At 38.4% G+C, this 24,243-nt stretch overlaps 1 protein-coding gene and 1 long non-coding RNA gene across 3 annotated transcripts in view; one reads left to right on the forward strand and one right to left on the reverse strand.

Annotated features, from left to right (window-relative positions):
• The first annotated feature begins 6 nt into the window (after positions 1–6).
• Positions 7–24,062, forward strand: LOC104911270. Its single transcript, XR_793782.3, has 3 exons — positions 7–258; positions 20,759–20,838; positions 23,500–24,062. It is a non-coding gene; the product is annotated as an uncharacterized LOC104911270 (long non-coding RNA).
• HIF1A (hypoxia inducible factor 1 subunit alpha) overlaps positions 1,551–24,243 on the reverse strand; it is a 30,228-nt gene continuing 7,535 nt past the window's right edge. The window contains exons 2-15 of one of the 2 annotated variants that reach the window (XM_010712056.3): positions 19,055–19,245; positions 18,550–18,695; positions 18,365–18,449; positions 15,454–15,566; positions 14,160–14,362; positions 12,739–12,845; positions 12,395–12,542; positions 11,430–11,650; positions 10,962–11,242; positions 10,334–10,456; positions 9,719–10,113; positions 8,779–8,887; positions 5,983–6,109; positions 1,551–5,833 (exon numbers count right to left, since the gene is read on the reverse strand). In XM_010712056.3, the coding sequence (XP_010710358.1) occupies positions 5,682–5,833; positions 5,983–6,109; positions 8,779–8,887; positions 9,719–10,113; positions 10,334–10,456; positions 10,962–11,242; positions 11,430–11,650; positions 12,395–12,542; positions 12,739–12,845; positions 14,160–14,362; positions 15,454–15,566; positions 18,365–18,449; positions 18,550–18,695; positions 19,055–19,245 (2,401 nt within the window). In that variant the 3' untranslated portion in view covers positions 1,551–5,681. The remainder of the gene's footprint in view (positions 5,834–5,982; positions 6,110–8,778; positions 8,888–9,718; positions 10,114–10,333; positions 10,457–10,961; positions 11,243–11,429; positions 11,651–12,394; positions 12,543–12,738; positions 12,846–14,159; positions 14,363–15,453; positions 15,567–18,364; positions 18,450–18,549; positions 18,696–19,054; positions 19,246–24,243) is intronic. The other variant, XR_793781.3, reaches the window with a different exon arrangement.

Consider the following 24,243-nt stretch of genomic DNA (forward strand, 5'->3'; position numbering starts at 1 on the left):
GGCCGGGTGGTTGGTTGGTTGGTTTGTTTCTGAAAATACATTTAGTTCATGTGGTGTTTAAAGACGTAGGGCTGTGACCCGTTCATCCCGTGTGACCCTGGCTTCGCTAATGGAACTGGATGTGGGGAGAGCAGTTAGCGTTCCTCACCCCACACGTACGGACCCCGATGGCCGCAGGGATGGGAGGCAGGGGCCGGACCCATCGCTGCAGTTACAGCGGTTATCCCTTCATCTAACGACAGCGATGCGGCTCGTCAGGTGTGTTTTCCCAGTTTTGATGGTGGTTTCTCAGGGATGCTGTGTGAAGAAGCACCAGGCGGATCGGTGCTTCTGTAAGGCAGGCAGGGCTGCAGTCACCGCGCTTGAGAGAGGATGCAGCGGGACGAGGCTCGTGTGTGTGTGCGTGTGTGTGTGTGAAACAAACGGGATCTTCTTGCAAAATTCTCATTCTGTTGCTTTTACACTCAAATAGTGTTGTTTTTCTTAAGCTAATTAATCCTCCACGTTTCTTGATGAACCGTTTTTGCTCAGTGGTCCTTCGTGTTCTTTATTAGTGTATTTTAACTGTCCACTGACTGCTTTCCAAGGAACAGCATGCTAGTTACCATATCTTCTTCGTATAACTGCTAAACAAAGGGATACGAGTTCCCACTTGTCCTGCCATGTAAGATGCAAGTTAAGCTATTTATCCTGTGTAAACATAGCTATAAATAACAGGTTTCTCAAGTTGCATATGGCACAGGGTAACTCGTTTATTTTTGAGTATCGTATGTGTTCGGAATGCATTTTCAAATTGAGAACATGGAAATTAATCTTGTTTTCACGAACGTAAGTCACATATGTGGAAGCTTTAATATGCTATTTAACAAAATACAGACATCACTAGTACTGAATAATGGGATCATACTCTACTGAGCTGATAGCATTTGCGCGTGCTTTCTGCTTTCAGACTTCATCACAACAAAACAAAAACACTGCAGGAAATTTCTGATCCGTGCAATAGGAAGTGGTATTCACTTAGCAAGATCTTGGGACTCTTACTGTCTTACTATTTGCATGTGTTGAGAGCAACTGAAATCACCTGGAAAATCATCTTGGATTTGAAATTGCTTCTGTTTTGTTACTAAGGATGTTCTTGATTACTCAGAGGTTTCTTTTAAATCTTTGTCCCCCTGCCTCCATATCCATTGCTCTATTCTCTGTGTTTTCCCGCAACAGCATCTGCACCATCCCTGATGTTAGACTGGAACTGTATGTTTATCCTCTTCTGTTCAGGGGTGTTGCGCACTTAATTTAGATGGGATAACCGCTGTGAGTGGTTTTGGCTATAAGGGTGAAAATGGTTTATAAATGCTTTTGGAAAACAGACCATGCAGATGTTTAGTGACTGAGGTTGCTGACTTCAGCACGAGGTGGGTTGCACTTCAAACACGCAAGTTTCAGTTGTGCTGCATAGAGTGCATTTATTTTCTTTTTCAAAGTGTTTTTGCCGTGCCCGTCTTTTCAGAACTGGGCTAATTGATGAACAGAAAGATCACAGATGTCACAAATTAGAAACAAACCCTCTCTTTTATTGAATTTTATACCGTTACACAATCAAAAAGAAGTACAATCACAAGTATGTCAAAGTGTTTCAAGAGGAATACAATTGCAATAGGTTGTACTTGGTTCCAGAAAAGAATTCCATCAAAATATACCACTTTTTTCATGAGAGAATACTGCAGTTATTCACAAAATCTACCATACTGTATAAATCCAGTAGCAAACTCTTAACTTTTTGGTAACTTGGCAAGCTTTGCTCAAGGTAAGCAGGGAAGCAGAAAGAAAATGACACCTCAGTTTTAGAACATGAATCAATATCACAGTTCTGAAGATTAGAGTTTTCCAGGGAGTCAAGCGTATGATTGCTAATGAAAGCTGGGTATTCAGCTCATGAGTTCCTATGACAATTACTGGCCTTCCTACAGAGTATTCCTGGTCTGTGAAATGTTTATTTTCATGCTGGATAATTGCAATCTGAACAATATCCATAAGTGCAGTGACATTTGGGTGAATTGTGCGTGCTGTTCAGTAGCAGCTAATCAGAGGGGATGGAGAACAGATGATTGACCTCAGGCCTATCCTCTAGCCTGCCTCCTGGATTTATAGAAGGAAATGATTCATTCAGCAGTTTAACAACAGAGAAAGCCTGCCAACAGCTATCAGTGGAACAGCCCATGTTTCTGTCTTCAGCTACCTTTGTTTAGCTGTTTAAGAAGCTGTTTAAATAATGAATGTTACTTCTAAATATGCAGTTATTAAACCTGTAATAATTTTTGATCCCTATACCTTTATTTCATTGCAAGCACGTAGAGCTTTAATTGTTCTTTCTGGCATCTGTCTCTCTAAAGTGATTCATAATTACTGTCAGGGAATTTGTGCGTACAACAGGAATGGAAACTGTTAATAGTAAAATGTTTCTATTATACCCAAAGGTTTTTCAAGATCAGTATACAGTCTAAATCCATCTTACTGCATGGCAAAAGATGCGGTAGGAAGTGTGCACTCTGGACTCCAGGCAACTTTAAGTATATTACACCTAAGCTGCTAGACAACCACTCAGTGGTGTGCATGGTTTGATTACTGCTGCAGTTCCAGTTTACCTGCTGAAAGCAACACTGTTCCTCTTATTTTGCGAAACTCATAATTTAGTATGTTGCATATGCAAAAGCAAATACCGCATCCAGCTGCAGTTCCTTCTTTACTACTGGTAAAGAGTAAGTGCTATAAGATAATGCCTCAACACTTTAAAAATATATATATTCAAAATTATGAAGCAGATGTGTAGAAATGAATGTATACAAAAATCTTGTCCTCCAAAGAAGGATTAGCATGAGGCTGGAGAGTCCTAAAATCTAAGGAAAAAAACGAAAGCAGCTATAAGGACTGCTTCCAGGTTTAGCGAACATGCAGCAGTGTTTAGCACAGCTTTGAGCAGCCCAGAGCAGTTACTGTTACTTTTCCATGCTTTCTTCAGCATCTCTGAGAGCTGAAGAACCATTCTCAGTAACTACAGTACATCACTTGTAGTCGTAAAAATGTAGGGAAGCTGTAACTTCCAGAATACAGCCATAGGGAGCAGGTTCTGATAATTACTGTTACAATAATTAGGGGTTGGTGGGAGGGGAAAAATGGGAACATTTGAGATCTTATGTCTAATTTTAAAAGTTAAGTTTTCAGGCTGAGACTTTTTTTTTTTCCTCCAGTTGCCCGAAGTGCAGACAACTGCACATACTGCAGTTCAATCTTATTTCATTCACTTCTACAAGCATAGTGAACATGCTGTGCTTGTTAGTACAGATGACAGAAAGTGTGTATGAATGGGGAAGATCCTTAGGTGAAATAGCGCTCCTTTAAACTCATGTCTGGTGGTGCCTTTCCTAAGCCTTTGCCAGCTTCACTATCACAACTGCTACTGCTGCTGGAGAAAGCGCTGCCATGGGAAGCACACCACCCACATATAAGGGCTTCTATGCAAACCCTTAATATTTATTAGGTGTGTATATTCAAGATGCTCATTCTGCACAAATCCTGAAGTCCATGCTTAGTGCTTTTCTCTCTCTACGCAACTTCTACTCGAACACACGACCATATTCTGCTACCAGTGCCTTATCTCTTAACGATGGTTCCATTTAGTTTCATTAGCACACTTGTGTCAGTTTGGAAAGTGCTCTTGCTTCAGTAGAACTGTAACAGTATTTTTAAAAAGCACGTTAAGCTTATACACCATTACAGTGATTTTAAAGTACTCTAAAGGAGGTCAATGAAACAAAGGATTCCAAAATAAATGGTGACATCCACACTTCATTTCTTACAGTGAAATAAGTTTCCTAAAATAGTTTGTGAAGAACGCACAGAATATCTTGACCCTATTTACACATTACAAGGTTGTATCACTAGTATCAGGTTTTAGGACAGCAAAGTTACCGAGTCAACAGCACAACAACGTAGAACAACCCTTCTCTATCACAGAGTACCAGCTTCATTTTTCACTGCAATTTTAAGAAGTTCATCTTTAATTGATCCCTCGTGAATTTTACTTTTTCCTGCTTTCCAGTGTTACCTTGATAATGCTTCCAGAGACGAGCCTCTAAGCTGGTCTTAAGGAAAAAGTCTTTTTGCTCTGACGTAACAGATATGCTGTCTTCTCCCTTTCAAGTTTGCTAACTGGTGTGATAACAAATGAAAAAATTTAACATCTTTGGCCGGCGGTAGTACAACACTGTGTAGGAGAATTTAGTACTGAATAGGCTCATAATTGAGTTGGAGATGATACGATCAAAGTAAGGAAGCTGTGATTTCCAATCAAGTCTAAGTTAAAAAGGGAACATGGATGAACAATAACCACTAACAAAAATATAAATTATCTCATTTTTCTCAGATAACACACTCCCCGAGGGGGCCTGGTCCACATATAGTTTATTGATGTAAGAAAACAATACAGTTAGTGTTAGATCCAACCACAAAGAGCAAAAGAACGAGTGAATGAAGGTTTTGTACAGTACATATAGGAAAATAAGATGTTTGTGACAACTATATATTTCTAAATAAAAAGGCTTCTAAATATATTCAAGTTATTGAAATCTACACGAAAATATACGGATGTTAATAGCAACAAGGTGCTTAAAACCAAAACATTAAAATATTGAGCAACTCAATGATGTACTAGATAAAACTGCTAACAATGCAAGATGGTTTACAATCTGCTTGAAATATCACCTATACCACACAGGGTAAGCTGAACATTTAGATTTAAGATCATACACAATATTAGCATTAACTTCAACAACTACAGGCAGGGATTTCTTTTAAGCTGGCAAAGTGACTACTTTAAGAACATCAAACTCTCTCTCTAAATTGAGAATGAACCCAAATAAAATGCTGCTAGCCCTTCCCAGATAAATCCTTTCCCTCTGACTAATCACACTCTTAAGTCAAAAGCATAAGACAGCATTTAAGAACAATTTATATTACAACGTGACTAAAATAATGACGTAATCCAGGTTTAAACATGATTTCATAGGCAAACAAAAGATTCTTCTTAAAAACTAGTTTTTATAAATGCAGATATATTGCATGAGGAACTGCTGGTATTTTTTAAGAAAATATATTGTGCGATTGTGGCTACAATGCACTGCTGCAAAGCATTGTTGGTTCTTATAAAAAAATAATTAAAATTAAAAAAAAAAAACAAACAAAAAACGTACTTGAACATAAAGAGTAAGAGAGCACAAGTCTTCCAGCTACCTACAAAGAGCAGGATGGAAGTATTGCCAGTTTTTCACGTGCTGACATTTTACTAATGATAGATTTTGGTGACCAACTCCCCAGCCAAAAAATAAATATTTTTTTAAAATCAGGTGCATATTTCTAAGCTGCTATTGCAAGTGTGTTTTAAATGTAATGGACTTTAAGGTGTGTGTACCAAAGAATTATAAAAATGCACTACGGTTTGAGTTATTGTTACATAAAGAATGTATTAAAAAGACTGTCAAAATAAGTAGAAAGGGGATCAAAACTGAACTAACTGAATTAGTGCAGTACTGTAGCCAGGCTTCTAAAATCAGATATAGAAAATATAAATAGACTGCTTTAGGTGATGATTCACCAGTGTCCAAAAAAGGAACAACTACTGTGAAAGCTCAGTTAACTTGATCCAGAGCTCTGAGCAGTTCTTCACCCTGTAGCAGGTTTCTGTTGCCTTGTATGGGAGCATTTACTTCACAATCGTAACTCGTGAGTTGGGGTAGTCCACTCTCATCCATCGACTGCCCTAGAAGTTTACTCGCTATGTCTATAGAGGGAGGGGAAGGAAAAAAGTGCACTTTATTCACTTTCCTCCCAGATTTTTTCAGGAATGAGATGAGCTTGGGTATGTTTGCATCAGTTTTCTTTCACAGCCCCTGCCCCCCTCTACATACGTTTTGTTTTAAAGATACTAACCAGTTGATAGTAGAATGATTGTCTTTTGCTCCACTCCGTTGTGACCGTTCGTTTTGCACGCCTTTACACGTTTCCAAGCAAGCGATGCGTTTCCTCCACGGTCACCTGTCTGCTGGAATAAAGAGCCCTAGGAGAAAGTAAAACAAAAACTTCTTTATTGAATAGTGCATCTTTCTGGCCTTCTGCATCCCTTTGCCAAACTAGGGGTCCCTATCACTGATGTTGGCTTTATTACAATTTACAGTGGATTTCATTCAGAACTGAGATCAAATATATTTCTAATATAGTAGCCTTAAAAATTAATTTTAAAAAATGGGATCAGATTTCAAGAGGTTACCTCCCTTACACAAAATAATTACTGAATCCTGGTTATCACCAGATACCAGGCTCAAGATTAACACGGTACACATACACACCCATTTGATTACCACTGCTCTCACGTGAGTAACTATCAGGTTTCCACTGGAGTCTTTGATGGTTTTCTGCACTGGCATTAGTAGTGTAAATAGGAGGGTCAGGGCATCTCGCTCAGTGGATTTTATCTACGTTTAACTTGTAAATTCTGCTTGTGCACCAGTTGTTGACACCACGCCATCCGATCTAAGGCTTAAGGGAATGCAGTCCTGAACCATTCTATTACAGAACAGCTCCTTAGCACATTCTTTTGATGGCAGCGTCCAAGATGTGGGGATCAGAAAGCTTTCAAAAGTTCCATATAATTAGGATAAGAAAAGGCCACCACTGAAACAAAGATGGGATGGAAGGAAAAAACACCATCTTAGTAACAAGGGGTTGAATCTGCAAGATTTCGCCTTGTTAGTAACGCTGACTGGTGCAAAAGAGGAAAAAGTATTTAAGAATGCTGCCATTAAGGGACACGTTTTCAGGTTATTAAACACACATGCAAGTCAAAAAGACAGTTGTATAACAGGAGTTAAACAACTCAGAAGCTGCATTTTATAGCTAGATAAGTCACTGGTATTGTTCCTGTTCTGGCTTTTGTTTTGTTTTCCTACTGTGAATGCATTACAGCCCTCCACATGAAGAAAGATAGCTCACTTTTTTCTGCTTTAATTATTTGGATCATTATTTCATACTCTTACTGTAGCACACCTTGTCCTTGTCTAATTCTCTCATTTTCCAGAAAACCTAAAGTTGCATTTTGTCTTCAATTATTTTCACTCTTTACAGTAATTAATACTGCTTCCATATAGCCATGAAGTCATGGCAAGTTTTTGCACAATCCCAAATCGCTATGTGATACAAGCCTGGATTTAATATAATTTTTCTTCCGTGCATTTGCAAGGCCTGGTTTGTACACTGAGAAATCCATTTTGGAGAGAGAAAGCTGATAACAAAAGTATTTGCTTGCAATAATGTCACTAAGACCCCCACTACGTGGAAAATTCAGCTTCTGACTGTGCAGAAACCATCAAAATATTTATAACGCTCATCAGATACAGAAAAGAGGCTTAGCAAAGGGTGAAATATGAACTTACAAGCTTTAAAAAAAATCTCTCAACATAGAAGTCTGTATTCATTACAATAGCTAACACAGAACTGTTTGTGTTCAGTTACTTTGAAATACGTATCAGCAACACTATAGCACAGCCATAGCACCACTGCATGAGAAAGAGGCAACCAAAGGCAATGAAACTTGTAGCAGAGCTGTGAATTCTTAAGAGCTACTGAAAGCTACAGAACAACATGCATGAAAGTGCAAAGCATTTGGCAAATAAGATCAATAGCATAAGTAGGTTTGTTGTTTTGTTGTGTTTTTTTTTTAAATCTGCTAACCCCAGAGCAAGAACAAAAAAAAAAAAAAAGATGTATTAATGCTTTCTCAGCTGTCACAGAGGACAGCAGCACTAAGGCTGCATACAGTGACTTCTCGCGTGAGTGAACCATTCATAGGAAAAGTAACCCTGCACTGTAAGACATGATGGATGACTACATCTAGGAGATGGATGGACTGGTCCAGAAACAAAATGTCAAAAGCTACGATGCAGTAGAAAAAGACAAGAATTAATTATGTAGAAACTTAAGAGAAGTGGGAATTTGCAATGAAACCAAGAAGAGAGATGCAAATCATTGCAAAGCCCAAGATTTCAAACTACAAAAAAAAAAAAAATGACATTAAGAATAAAAGATTGTAGAGACAAAATACCCTTACAGAAGATAACAAGTTGAATAGTGCCAATGAAGTGACAGAAGTCTTAGGATACCTACAGAGTTCCTTTGGAATAGCTTAGATGGACAACAATGCGGTACTCGAATCACAAACGAGAGAAACAACGCATGTGGTAGCAATGCAAGTTTGCTAGATTATGTGAATTCATGTTGTGTAGTTCAGATGGTCTTGTTATCTGACCAAACTAAAAAAAGGAACCTCAGACTCAAGGAGAAATGAAAGAATAAGAAGTGTAAGAATGCTGTCCAGTACTCATGAATGTGAAAACTGAGTTTGAAAGCAGAAGTGAAATAAATACGACAATTTTGCCTTACATTTGTGCATTATTCTGCTAATGAAGCACGCCTCCTCACATGTATGTTCACAAATATCTTCTATCTAATCCAGAAATGCACTTAGGTACAGAGGGCACTTTGAAACAACCGACAGTAAGAGAACTAAAACAGTATTTGCATATACGAGGGAATTTCATGCCCAAACAGTTATTTTTGATCCCAAGATTCCATTGCACACCAACAGCTAAACTCTGGAGTCTGCACTGAAGCCTCATGTCAGAAATTGCAAGGTTAAAAGTGAATATTTTAAAATGGTAAAGCAAAACTCACAATTCCAACTGCCTGAAAAAGTGAACCATCATGTTCCATTTTTCGTTTTCTCTGAGCATTATGCAAAGCTAGCATCTTTGGATTTAGTTCTTCATCCATTGCAGTAGATCTAAGAAAAATTGATTCAGGCTGTTAAGACGTTTCTACTGTTCTCGAGCCATTCTTCTTTTGTGGACAAATACAATATGACAGAACTGCATTTAAGAACCATACTAGTATTCTTTAGTAACTGTCTAATTTAAACGATTATTGCCTAGGAGCATAGAAAATGTTAGCATTTAATTTATGTATGAAGCTCAGAATGAGTTTTAGGAAAAAAAAAAAGGATGTAAAAAAAAACACCAAAAAAAAAAACAAAGCATAAAGTTCAGTAATTCATTTTCTACAGAAAGGAGGAGGGAAAGATTGAGGAAAAGTCTTCTGAGTATTTGTGTACAAATTTTTGTGTTGAAGGTCTGATGTTCTGATTTTGTAGAATTTTGTCATCATAACTATGTGCTACATATGCTATAGTCCATCATCATGAATTATAGCCAATTTTAAAAGCAGTGCATGTAGCACAGACTGTAGATGCCTCTCACCTCAATGAAGTAGACAAGAAAAGCATCAGAAATGCTGTGTAGGTATAACTACCTGTTTAGTGCCTGCTGCAGTCTTTTTAAGTGGCTGTACATCACATTCAAGAGCAGAACAAAATTATGAACACAGCTGGCATGTAGTAGCTGCCTGTTGCATGAGATGTTTATGTAAGGGCTACTGCAAAAAAGCTGCTGAGAAATTAGAGAAGCTTATTATATAAAAAACTGGTCTGGATTTAAATTTTAATTTCTACTTTGATGTAGAATGTTGAAAATAATGTACATCAGTTGCAGTATTTCAAAGTGTATCACATTTAATTTCTTGAATAAATACTAGGGCTTGAGCTTCACGTTTGAAATACCTTTTGTTCAGCGTGACTGTTATCAAACTGGGTGCTCCTGGGCAAGATTTTTCTGTCTGTTCCAATGTTCCTTTTCCTGCTCTGATTGGAGATGCTGTTCGACTCCTGTTCCCACTGTAAGGTGATGCTGGAGCACTACTCGTGTCATTTATTGCGTGGACAGGAGATGATGGAACAATTAGTGCTTTCACATCATCCACACGTTCTGCCACTGGTTTTATCTCATCAGCAGCAGTTGTTGGTGTCTGAGTCTGCTGAAGTATGGTAATGGTAGCTGCATTGTGAGAGCCAGAAGAACTGCTTTCCAGTGGAGATAGCTGATCAAAGGAGCGTAGCTGGAAGTCATCATCCATTGGGATGTAAGGAGCCAACATTTCCAAGTCTAAATCAGTCTCCTGGAGAACATAAGAAGTAAAACTTATATCAGAACATCTCAGTTATGACTTCACGCTCTGCTAAGCCTCTTCCTTTTACCAAATCCTCAAAGTAACTCTGCGCAATTTATTTTTAATAAAGCACTGTGTAGAAGAATAAGGTTGCTGGAAGCATTGAACAAAATGAGAAGCACGCTGAGAGCACTAAGATGATACAGAATTTCAAGTTTATGTACATTACCTGAGTGGAGAATGGATTTTTTGCTTCTGTATCTATTGCAAAGAGCTTCTCCACTAATTCCAGTTTGAATTCATTAGCCATGTCATTATCCACATCAAAGCAATAGTCATTGGGACTACTGGGCTGTGAAAACATTTTGAGTGCAGTTTTAACTTTCTATCGTTACGTTATTTTGCATCGTATCTACAGACTCTGAAAAATGTGTGAATGCCAAAGCTAATTCTAATCTATGGCTGCAAAAAACTGAAATGGGAAAGGAAAACATATACGTTTATTTACCCATTTGGGAAGCACATGATTAGTTAGAACCCAGAAGAAGCCTATGCAGTAATTTACTGTAACTAATTTGGTGTTTACAGAAGCCAACTCTGAATCATCCTTTTCTGGAAAGACCTATCTTAAGCTCTTTTTTTCTATCACATGTACATAGTAGCAAGATTCACTTCCATGAAAAGTTAATTCTCCCTGAGAAAAATGTGTTTTTCCTTAGAGTATGAGCATAACTAAGGCACAACCTAGAAATAATTTTAAATTCATGCCTTGGGTGCATCTTTAACTAGATATGCTCTACAAGCCTCAACACAGCACATACATTTTAATGACAGTGTATCCAAATTACATAACTAACCTCAGGTGAACTTTGGCTGGTACTTGCATCAGAAGGGCTGGTTGGTTGCTCTTGCACCTGAGGCATGGTAAAAGAAAGTTCGAGTGTCTCTGTGTTTGGCTCCAACTTTGATACAACTTCTCTATTGAGTGCAGGATCAGCATTGCTACGAAGTGGCTTTGTAGTTTCAGAGGCAGGTAGTGGGGACATTGCCATATTTATATTCTGCAATTTCTCACTGGATGAGGGGAGCATTACATCGTTATACAAAGGAACTTCATCACATTGTTGTTCATCAGACTCTATAAAAATTAAAAGAGACCATCAACCTAAGTAACAAATACTGAGTGTGTCTACGGACCTCATTAAATTTTAACAGTGGCTGAAAGATCACTAGGCAAGTGAGAGTGGGAAGTTATTTTCCAGAGTTTACTGTAAAATACTAAACTTTACTGATTAGCATGCTCTCCAGTTTAAACACACACCCACCATTGCTGCTGAAATCTAGGGAGATAATTGTGTCTCCAGCAGCTGGAGCCAGCACAGTTAAAGCATCTGGTTCCTGCTTAAGTTTTTCAAAAAGGCTGTTGGTATCATCCAGGTCATCTTTGTTGAATATTTTGGTCATTTTCATTTCAGGAGACTCCACTGGTTTCAGCATACACTCAGTTTGTCCAAGGGAAAATATCAAGTCCTTCTGAACAATTCCACTGCCAGACAGAAAGGAAGATGATTAAAAACCAGCTAAAATTCGGCCTTCACAATTTTCTAAGTTGCAAGTGTTTACAAACAAAAATTCTTTCCTCAAATGTAACAGACTAAATCTGGTGTCATAAAAAGGTAACAGACAGACATACTACTTCCATGAAAGCATCAAGAGAGTAAGAAAAGCAAGTAAAACAAACTTTGGGGATTTCCTTAAAAGTCTTCTTTTAAATGAGTGTACTACATCTTGATGGACTGATACTGGTACGTTCACTAAACCTGTGAAAAACTAACTTAGGACTATTCCACAGTTGCAGAAAAATCCTTAAGTTGAACCTTTCAGTAAAAAGAATTCTAAGGAAGAAAAAGATTGATAGGAAACCACTATAGCTGCTCTGACTTCATCACTAAGAATTACAAGTGAATATAACTGTTCCAGACTGTGGACAAACATCAGATAAATGTCTGCAATGCACAAATTCTGAAACGCTTCTACCATGATAATCCAAAACACTTTGGTCCTATACTTGTTTGCCTGCAGAGATCTCCCCCCTGATATCACTACATCAAAGAAATGGTTGTCTTTTTTTAAATCCTAATCCTATGACTAGCAGTATTCTAAGTAAAAATCTAATTGGTAGGAAAAACAGTTAGTGTTAGCATATTGAATAGGGACCGAATTCTCAGCAAGTAATCAGAATCTGACTCAAAAGAATTATGACAAAAATAGCAATTCCTACTCAACTTACCTCAACACATAGTTTACACATACTATGCACTGTGGCTGAGAATTCTTAGTGTTGTATATAACAGTTGCTTGAGTTTCAACCCAGACGTAGCCACCTTGCTTAGCAAGCATTCTGTATTGTCCTGTTGTCACCTGCCCTTTCGTGAACACTAAAAACAGAACGGACATCAGCTTTAATTACAGGCAGAAAAAAAACAAAAATAAAAATCAGTTTTCAAGCTAGGTATTCTCTGCAGACTCATATCTGCAATTAAAAGGAAAACCCTTGTTATTCTGTGGCTTTCCTCTGGCACTCCATCTCATTTCTTGTACTTCGAGAGCTTTAAATACATCCTTTTCACTTACTATCATGGTGCGTTTTGGTCAGATGATCAGAATCCAGCGCATGATAGTACTCATAGATTGAACGACCCAGGAGTTCCTCTGGCTCGTATCCCATCAGCTCTGTAATTCTTTAAAACAAGAGAATATTTGCTAAGCAGACATGTAGCAGCACATAGATGCCTGTAGATCCACAGAGAACTTAAGAATCTCTTCCACGAACTTTACCAGCAATGCTGGTTCACTGTGAGTTTGCTTTTTTCCTCTAATGCTTCTTTAATAAGATACAAGACATTTCAGCAGCCATGGGATTTTACTTCTCATTGAATATTTATAAAGCACGTCCTGTGATGGACAGGATTAAGTAAATCCTGCTTTTTAGACGTTATTGCTTAAAAGTAGACAAGCTACTTACGGACTAGAATATCCAGCTTACACAAATGAGAATACAATAAAATAAAGACATGCTTTAACAGTTTTAACCATGCAACTAAGACAAATTATTAATCAGATTTATTCTTCTCACTATTGTTCTCACTTCTTTTTCAAAGAAAACAGTATTTCCTCCAGCCCCTAGAGGGCAGAGCTAACTAGGAAAAAGCACTCATCCAGCCCTGCTCTACGCACATCACCACCAAATAATATATTTTATGTACCACCACTGGCTTAGAAAGGTACAGTTACTGCACAAAGTAGAAAGTAACCTGCATTCACATACTTTTGTATCTAACTTCAGTAACTGATTAGAAATTCGTTTTTATATTAAAAAAAAAAAGTCTTAGCAGGCAGTAACAAATAGAATCCAATTAAAAAAAATAGGCCAGTGATTTCCTTCACATCTGTTTTTTCAAATTTATCAAGCATGAGCTTCCAAAGGATAGTAAGATGAGTATTAGACTACATCACTGACATATTTACGTACCATAATACAAAATCTCATTTTCAACTACAGATGCGTTGCATTAAAAGCAGAACAAAGCCTTTTTTTTTTTTTCCTGACTGGAAAAAGCAGATGCTGATCTGACAAAAGAGTGGGAAAGCAGCACAATGTGCCTGATATTATATATGCACTCTTTTTGGTCCATAAACTGCACCATCATCTCCAGCAATCCTCAAATCCTTTCCATTTTCTCAGCATCCAGAAAAATCTCATTTCAATGGAATTGTTGCCACAACACTAAAGGCCAGTTTGAACAGGCAGTTAACTGAGGAATTACTCACAAGTAATAACCCTACACCCTCCTCAGACTTAAGAGTTTGGCTTTTAATACGACATCCTGATCAGTCAGTATAAAAGCCAAAGCATCTCCCTGACTCCGTTTTGCAGATAATCATGTTACTCAGTGAGCCTGTAAAAGCATGAGGCCCACGTTAGCCAACACATCCAGCCCCTGCAAATCATTCATTCACATGAATGCAGCTGTTAAGAACAGAATATATTTTACCTTTCATCACAGTAGGAAAATTTCATATCGAGACTGTGACGACTGAGGAACGTTTTACTGTCCAAGGGGACCTCAATGTTTGATGGGTGAGGAATTGGTTCACATATCAGCACCAAGCACGTCATGGGAGGCTTCTTGTAGCCACAGTGAGTTTGATTATTGCATGTGTCATATACACGTATGTGTCCAGTGCAGTGCAGTACCTGTGGGACAGTTACACTTAAAAAGAGACCAGATTGCTTTCTGTCAGACAACACAGACACACTTCCATTAGTGCACACAGAGTGAAGTACCCCCCTCCCCACCTCTCTCTACACTTAGTGTTATCAACAGCAGGAACACAATAGTGCTTTCAAACTGATTGTTAAAATGCAGCCAGTTCTCCTCATCTTAAACAGGCTGTTAGTACACTCGCTCCTAGCACCTTCCTCTCTTGTGTCTGCCGAAGCAATGCCAGAAGTTTCTGCTTTCTGCTTTCAAAGTTAAATTCATTACACTGATAACAATTGCCTCAACAACAGGCATCCTACTATGTCAACCTGAAAGTTATGCTAATAGTGTCAGCCTCCATTTTAGATCTTCTGCAGAACTGATGTTAGAAGAAGAAATCAAAAACGTTCTTCAAAAGATGAGAAGGTTGCATTTTTTTTATTTTCTCCTTTTAAAAAAAGAAATCTGAAGTAGAAATTGTTCACATACAGCAAAGAAGAAAGAAGTTATTTGATCAAGAGTAACTAAGCTTAAGTTAAAAAGAATATTTTTAACTGTAATGCCACTTCATACAATAAAAGGCTGCCTAAAGGAAAAAATGAAAATGCATTCATCTCAGACACTTATCAGACTGGGCTCTTTTAGCTCCAGTTATTACAAAAGGGATAGCCAGCAACTTCAGAAAGAACAACACGAGTCCTTCAGAGGAAACTCAACCGTCAGATTTACAAAGCTGAATCAAAAGGAATGGAGTATCAGTATAAATGGCGTCAGGTGTTTTTCCCTCAGAGGAGGCGGCTTTACGCAAGCATTTAGTAATTATAATTTCTAACAAATGAATAACCTCTAATTTAAAATGGAGAATTAAAGAGTTTTGAAAAACTAATTTTAAACATTGTTTCAGTTACCTCTCTGATGTATTCTGCATTAAAATTCAGCATATTGAAGCACGACCATTAAATTCAATACTTACTGAAACTCAACCTCAAGTTACATGAAGAGTGAAAAGTGTTGAAATACAGTAAGTTATGACATCTGAAGAGGAAGCTGCCAACCCATGCAAGTAGCCCTTTGCATTCATTACCTTCCATGTAGCAGACTTTATATTCACTGTTCTTCCCCTGCTGGTCAGTGTACACTTCATTCTGAGAAAGAAGCTGCGCTCTGTGTTTTGCTCTTTGCCCTTTTTCACAGGACCTAGCAAAAGGAAATAGTAACCAGTTCTTGAGCTCATGGATCATCTTCTGAATGCATCAAAATAAAACAAAACCACAACTCAACTCAACTACCTGTGTAGTAGAAGTAAAGAAAAATGAAGACTGAAAACTAGCAGCGCTTATGATTAATAAAGCTTTTCAGAAGGGGTTTTGCTGTGAAATAAAGAAAAAAAAAGAAGTTTTAATGTTTTAACGTCACTGTTATATTTGCAGTCAACTTGACAATCCCAGCTTTCAGGAAAAAGATGACTGGTGGAAAAGGTAATATATTTTAAAACTGTGATAGGAGTCAAAAAAAGCATATGCAGGAGGAGAAGCACTTTGGGCTGATTTGCATTAAAACAGAACTCTTGGGTGCTTAGGGCCCATATCTCTTCAGGACTACAGTACTTTAAGTCTTTAAATTGTGAATTAATAGCTCAGCTATTCAAACGCATCTGAGTATTTCCATGGTGATTTGCATTCTCAGAGTAAGCAGGCACCAGGTTTTTAAACACGTCTTTTTGCATTCTTGAAAAAGTCAAGAAATTCTGATACAAATTAATATTAGCAGTATTAACTTTTTTAGTCTTGCTTGCTAGCAGCAGGCTCTAGTTTTTGTTGTTTTTGTTGTTTTTTTTTTTCCTTTACAGGGGAACAACCTTCTAAAGTCAATTACTAGTTTGGCTATTCAAAAACCAAACAGCCTAATTTGGGCACAGAAAACATACTGATCCTATCAGGAATGTTGCAAGCAGCTCAGCTGTGCGCAGACAAAGGCAATAAAGCACCTAGGACAAGTAGGTGTGGAACAGAGCAATCTTGCAGAGGGATGCTTAGAGTGGGGACCAACTTAAGATACAGCATAGAAGTTCAGAACATGTGAGCTTGCTTCTGATCTGAGCTTATATAATGGTTTGATTGTTCCACACGGTCAGCAGTTGCAATGAAATTAGTCTTGGTAGTCTGAACTACCAACTTGACAGAAATCATCAGAAAAAAAAATCACTACAGATAACAGCCACCACACTGCTTTGTCTATTGCTTGCAGGTGCAAAAACTAATGGGGATGAGCCTACTCTACGCTGCATTAGAACATCCTTAAAAGAAGGGGGAAAAAAGTAATGCAGAGTTCAGACCATGGTTTAAAATAAACCATGGTTTATTTAGTGCTGTGTTTTTAAAAGAGCTAAACCAATCTAGATATTCATAGCTGAAGATCAAAATGTCATTGTTACTAAATGCTGATGCTTAGGGCTCTGCTTTAAGAAGCAGCTGTAAAAGATGGAGGAATTTTCTCAAGTCTCGGTCAGCACTGGACATTATTTTTATAACAGCCAGCTTGGAAAGTTAAAATTCAACCTCCCAAAACATCAGAATGTAGTTCAGTTTCTGCCAATCAGAGCTGTATTCATTTGCACCTGCACAATCCCCAAGAGGATTATTTAATACTCAAATCAAAATAATTCCACTGATGTAAGAGGTGCAGTAAAATGCAACTTGGGAATACTATTAAATATAAAAATGTATTATTAGTGCAACATAGACTTTTGTCTGCTAGCTTCATTTGCAAAACAGATTTTGTAATAATGCTTTCCAGACACCGTATTCCAGTCTGGTCAATTTAGACATGCTACAGTTCATCTGCATGAAACTCGCTACGTTTAAGAATATGCTTCTGCACCAGACCAGCTTTTACACTGCTTTAGTGTAATAATGCATCCCTCCAGAAGGCAGGGAGGGTGTTGATATAGCTTTACAACTGTGCTTCAGTATTAGGAGCAGAGAAGTTTAGAGAATGCTTACAAAATCAAAGCCAGGGCCCTTACCACAGTGATACAGTACCTAATCACTTCTGCTAAACTGAACAGAATTACAGTGATACAAGAAAATAGAGGTCAGTCCTAACAGTGTGGTTATTAATCACTACCTAAATTTGAAGTTCATATAACCCTCTTGTTTGATGAAATAGGAATTAGAGAGGTCCAATTTGAGATTTATTACGACCAAGTAAAGAAGATTTGTTTGGAGGCATTCATATTGCCAAGTCTTTATAGTCGATAACAAACAGAAGATTTAAAGGCAGTAATTCATGGGCATTTGTTAAATCCCAAAGTGTACAGCATATGTGAATACAGTGTTCCATTCCCTTACATGGAGAAATAAACAGTCTGAAATCTGAAAAGATACCAATTTCATGCACCAATTAAAAGGTGCAGTGAAGCATAAATCCCAAGCCCAGAATTAACAGTTGCTTTATGGGGCTTTCCAAGTGTTCCTTTCTATTCTTACCCAAGGATTTGATATCTGTAAGACCACTACCCAATTAGTTTTTTCTGTGTCCTCATCATCTCTACGTACTGAATCTTGCACCACAAGTTTCTGAAAGAAACCATTTGCTTTTAAGTTGTCCTGTATGGGCTATCTGAGACCAAGACAGACATACCAACTCGATGTCTCTGTATTTTTCTATAGCAATCATTCCATATCATTCTCACCCAACTTTCATCTAAACTCATTTCATTCCTGTATGCATGCTAATTCTTTCATCCTTCAATAATTTCGGTCATTAATTTTTAGATTAAAGAGTGCTAATGAAGTCTTGTGTCACCTACAATTAGAATATTTCCAAAACATTCTGGCTATATCTGTTAGTATCTCTGGAAGACTAACTTTGTGGTCTGAGCAGAAAAACATACCAATTTGTTCTCTCTATGCCTTTATCTGGCAGATGTCCATCTACTCTAGTGCCAAGAGGAACTATCCATAAGTAAATTAGAGATTGTTTTTTCTTCTTACCATTTCTGTGTGTAAGCATTTCTCTCAGCTCTTCATGGTCACATGGATGAGTGAAATCAAATACACTGTGCCCCGTCAAATCAAACTGCAAAATAAGAGGTATATACGTGTCTAACTTTATATATACACAAGTGTAACAACTTTTTACAGAAGCGAAACAGTCTTAGGAAATGTCAGTATTTCACCTGAGTGAGTCCCATACACTTGTTCACATTTTCAGACATGTAAATCATGTCCCCATCCTCAGAAAGCACCATAACAAATCCATCAAGAGCTTTTAAGTAGAAACAGTTCAGTTCCTTCTCCATTTTGGCTTCTGTCTCCAGCTCACCTACAAGAGACCATAAATTTTTATTAAAGTTAATATCAGTCATTCTTCACTTGTCATCAGAAATGACTTCTGGCTCCTCGCAGACTGGTGCCAGTCTTGCAGGGCTGTTCAAAAGCAGTATCATTTACTTATCTAAGTGATCAATTAAATTCAAGACCTAATAATGGTATCATGAATCTCAAACAATCAGAGTGAGATTGCTTTTATACATCCACCAGTAAGTTTTCTACCTTAAGGAAAGTTTAACTGACAAAAATCCTATTAATTTCTTTTAAATTGTTCACTGGTTTCAGAAATACCTTCTCCCTCAATACACGTCCAGCCCCTTTCCAGGTTGTGCTGACAAGCTGTGCACTTACCAGCATCCAGCAGCTTCCTCATGCGCAGGTAGCTGATGGTCAGTCTCATAATGGAGGCCTTGTCAAGGTGGGCACTCACAGTGTGTGGAAGGGGCAGCTGATGAGCAAGTTCATAGAACACTTCTGACTCCTTGCTTCTTCGGCATCTAGCTGCATCTCTTGACTTCTCTTTCCTGCGTTCAGAACTAATCCTGTATTAAAAAGGTTTGGGATCAATATAAAAGCTACAAAATTCTCTTACGTTAAATGTCGAACAGTCTAAGCTGCCCTGTGGCCAATTAACCAGTTCCTGAAGTTGAATAACTTCAGGCTTCAATTTACACGTTTAAATGCAATTCTGTGTATATAGTTCTGCTGCCAGAATCAGATGCAGAACCATGAAAAGTCAGTTCTTCAGAACAGTTCTTTCAGTCCTTGTCTTGAACACTGACTTCCGCCTCTCTAGCCTCCAAAACCTGTTTCCCCCCAACCCCTATAGTCCCCCCAAAATGCTACAGCTCACGTTATCTCTAGTGATGCTCTAGGAATACCATTCACACTCTTCAAGCTCTTCCCTTTATACCACCTCATTCCTCACATGCTAAAGCCATCATCCTTACAAAGCCTGCCAAACAGGTCAGATAACCAAATTTACCATGAGGTGTCCTGCTTTTCAAGTGTTTGGAAAAGTCCCTTTCCCACTTCTCTTTTCCCAGTGAATCCTCTTCCATTGCCTCCCCCAAAACACATCAAGTAAAGGACAGCTCACTAGCAGCAGGCGTAAAAACCACCATGATCCTCAGCCATTCGATAACGCCAATAATTGTCCCTTCTTCCTGTACCCACAGCAGTGGAAACTGGGTCACTGCAGTTAAATGTGCTTTTATTTTTAAATGGCCTATGGAAAGTAATACATTATGCTTTTGCTGTGTATATACACACAGACACACACCTTTTGAAGGCATCTTGCCTTCCTTTTGCGTGTAATTGAGATGTAACAGTGGTACTGATCAGTAGATCCTCTTTTTTCCATTTACTTGCATGAAAGATAAATGTATCTCTATAAATACTGTTGTAATAATTCAAAGCATGTGCCTTTGAACGTAATCATGAAGAGACCAAGTGTTACTAGTTGAAGATGGCAGGAAATAGCCCTTTGTTGTATTGTATTATATTTGCTACCAACAGTTTAGGAATTACACGTTTCTAATTTCAGTAGACCATTACCAAATCATCTCTGCTATGTCTGTGGATCTGTGCAAAAGTAATATAACTTTTTAATTTGCACATCATCTTATGAGAGGTACTGTGAGTGAGGAAGAAAGTGACTCACAAGCTGATATTACCAGGGAAATAAGGAACCAGATTTAATGGAAGCAGTTAAATATATACATAAATCATGTGCTACTTGCAACAGCCAGAGAACCTGCTTAGTTTGTGCAGAAATAGCCAAGTGATCATGCTTTCAGGGCTGACCCTGCAAGCATGAATGCCTTCAAGTATTAAGGAAGCTCAAAGAGTTGTTTTAAAGACCAAGTAAGCCATCAGAATTCCTTGTGAAATTAACTTGATTTTTTCCAACAAATTGTGCCCATCTGATAATTAACTTGTGATTATCTTAGTAAGGATTCCTGACATGTGCTGAGTCTATCAGTTTCTGTGGCCATAGCTCGTGTTTCTCAGAAGTGCAGCATGAAGTAACTGGTGATCTCTCTTATCTTGCAGATATCTCTGCATTCGGTCTCAACCTGAAGACTGAGAAATGGATATCTTGAACTAACAATCCTGAGGCCCTGGACATACAGGTATATCCTGAAAGTCACTAGGAGAAGCCTGAGCTTTAACAGAAAAATACTTAAGCTATTTAAAACCAAAGGGATTAAACATTTCTTACCGAAGTCAGGCCTCAAGTATCTTTTCTCTCAGTAGAAAACTAAGGGTGGAGGTGAAAAACCACTCCCAATTCTGTCCTTTTTCTATGACCACAGGTTGTGCCTCTGACAAAAGTAATACAGATAATTATGCTTACTTGAACAGCTTCACCTTTATACCTCCGATTTTATTTTGTTAGCTACTCATTCAAGATCCCTTCACAAACAGTTCCTTCTACTATCGAATTATTTGAAGTAATTGGTTCCCACTGACATGGATGCCAGAGCTTTACTATAGCTTCCCTTTCAACTGCAGACAGCACTTTATACCTAAAGTTGTGCTGTAGCAATAATGCTGTGTACTTGAGTCTGAGCGCTTGTCAGGATCAAAAGTAACCAAGAAAAGTAGGGAAGAGCAACGCAAGAGATGGAGACAGTCCTTTTCCATGCTTTTGTTTTCTCTCTGAAAGCTCCGTGTTCTTGAAAACATTTCAGCTGGATTCTAGATGTTTGGTTTTAGGACACTCAGCACAGATTTCAACAAAGAAGCCAGAACCCTTCACGGCTCTTGAATTACTAATTTCTGACTTGAACATTGCTCAAATCAAGCTCACAGTGCTGCCGTTAAAAATGAAAGCCAGAGCAAGTGAATCAAGCACTGCCTGCTGAAGCCCAGTGTTACAGTGGGCAAAACTTAAGGAAAGCCCAAACGTTCGTAACGGTGACGTCCCAGCAGCAGACCCAGGTCTCCCTCTTACTATGTATTTCCTTACGAGAAAGGCTACTTCTATAGATAGATATTTAAACTGTACAGCAGAACGCTTTACTATTTTTAGCTGTTGTTGAAAACTAAGCTGTAACTAATCTGGGTAAAACCCAGCAATTTAAATGGGAAGATTAACCTCCAGCTTCAAAGAGCATTTCTTTAATGGATCAAATTAATGGGAAAAAGGTCTTTCATAAATGAAGTTTAATTACCAAGTGAAGTCAGAGTTGCCTCAACATGGGATGTCACCAAATATGAGAAAGCAAAAAAAAAAAAAAACCCAAACCCTATGCTATTGCAAATCTAAGCTCTGTTACTTCCAGTTGCACAAAATAAATGAAAAAACACACTGTGTAGCTGCCAGAAAATGTCAGTGTAGTCAATTAAAGGATGTTTAACTCCTGTAAAGAAAATACATTTCCGAAGTGAGCTCCCTCAGTTAGAATAAAAGGGAGCTCAAGGAAGAGGACTCCAAACAGTACAATGTGAACCAGTTCAAAATAGATTTGAATAAATTACATAAGAGATTTTCAAAAGTGCCTATGTTTAAAAATCTTCATGTAAGCAACAGAAATACAACCCCGTAAGAGCAACAGGAACCCGAGTTCTTATTAAGAAAGATCAACATCAAAAACTTCAGATATTTATCACAACCTTTGCTCTGTTGCACATGAAAACACCTAAAGATTCAGATCATCACAGAGGAAGAGGGGATTATACATGCAATGAAAGTATCAGAAATGCCCATGCTAGGCAGGAAATTGCCTGCATTTTCAGGTATGATGTTTCCTGCCCAATTTCGCTGCCAGACATTCATTTCCATTTTGTGTTTCTAGCCGTGGAATACAGAAGCAGAAAGCAATCTAATGCAGGATATACACAGAAGACAGTGCTTCACTGACAATTTTAGAACCAATTCTTTGCACACCTATGTAAAAGATGTTTGCATGTAATAGCTGAACAAACAACTGAGTTCCAGAAAATACCAGAGCTAGACACACAAAGCAAAACTGTATTTCACCACCAGGTTTCACTGCAGCTGAAGGACATTAATTACTCAGGTTTTCACTCACTGCCCCCAAATGAGAAAGGCTTTAAAATACAGCAGCATGAATATAACAAAGTTTTACAGCTGGCTTTTGCAGCAAGCAAAATCTGGACCAGCAAATGTCACATGCACCAGTTACACCTTAGTGCAGCCTCTGCACCTGAATGTGCAGTTCCTCTAAGTATGGCCATGAGGACTATTTGAGCCAGAACATCTTTCTTATAAATTCTTATATATTGCTATATATTGCTCACCAAATCATCTCAAAGACCCCACCACTGCACATTCCTATGAGTGACTCCTCATTCTTCTAAAATATCCCCAAGCATTCCCCTCCTTAAATGTAAGACTAATTCACAGCCACATTTACATCTGCCATATTTCTCCTTACACAAGACCAGTATCCAAGACCTAGAAAAACCCTGGAAAATGCATTAGTAACCAATATATTTAAATTAAAAAATTATAAAAAAATTGGCCAATGGACAGGTCTTAAAATACGTGCCATGTGAACTTTGTTTTCTGGTTTCTTAAATCATCACTTTATGTAAAATTTCACCTTGTATACATGGTATTACACAGGGTTTTTTTTCTGCTTTTCCTGTAAGTTGTTTTACTGCTGCTATTTATTTTCTATCCTTTCTAGCTGCAGATTCATTCATACTAACTTACTGATTCGCTACTCAGATTTTTACTCTATAGCTGTTTTCAATTCCCACATGGAATAGCCGTTGTGCATTAACTTTGTGCTAATTAATCCACCTCATCTTTCCTGATTCAGGTCCTGGCAGGTCTCTCCTCACAGCCACCCAAACCCCACCACGACCGGCTCCATTCATGGGGGCTCAGCCACACCAGCAGCTCTCGTCTGCCACTGCACAGCTGCACACCAGATACAAGCCCACAGGAAAGGCACAGGCTGCCAAAAAGCATCTTACAGCCATGCTATACTCAGCTGCTCTCAACATGCAGTTATTTGTTTTTCTTCACTGTTTGCTAGTTTGATTTTGCTCAGGGCTGCTCGCCACAGCGCTTACTGAATTCTTCTACCATGACAAGTCCCAGAGAAGCCTGGTGCTTACCAGAGAAATTAAGCATAATTCTACTTCCCTAAAGAGACCTTCCTAGGAAAAACAATTCAAAATGTAAGCAAAGCACACCACTCAAATCCAGTTAGTTAAAAATACGTCGAGTTAATTATGTCAGTATTGACTAAAACAAAACACAACACACAAACAACACCTGTTCATCTCCACTCAGCACACACAGGCAATGTCCCTGCTTTTCCCCCTCATCCCCTAAGAAATCCGTCCCCTGAAGGTGCCCAGGCACGGGGTGGCCTTGAGAGAGAGCTGCCATCTCTGCTGTTTAACTGGAGGAAAGGCGGGCAGCGGGGCAGAGAGCAAACTGGCCGGAGGACGGCGTTCACCTCACACGCCTGCCTGAGGAGCGCTCACTGCCGGCATCCAAACCTCCTCCTGGTAGTAAGGAGAAGAAATTCCAGCCTGTGCTCACCAACATGAGG

This window comes from Meleagris gallopavo, chromosome 5 (genome assembly GCF_000146605.3).
Source record: "Meleagris gallopavo isolate NT-WF06-2002-E0010 breed Aviagen turkey brand Nicholas breeding stock chromosome 5, Turkey_5.1, whole genome shotgun sequence".
In the NCBI taxonomy this organism is placed as follows: Eukaryota; Metazoa; Chordata; class Aves; order Galliformes; family Phasianidae; genus Meleagris; species Meleagris gallopavo.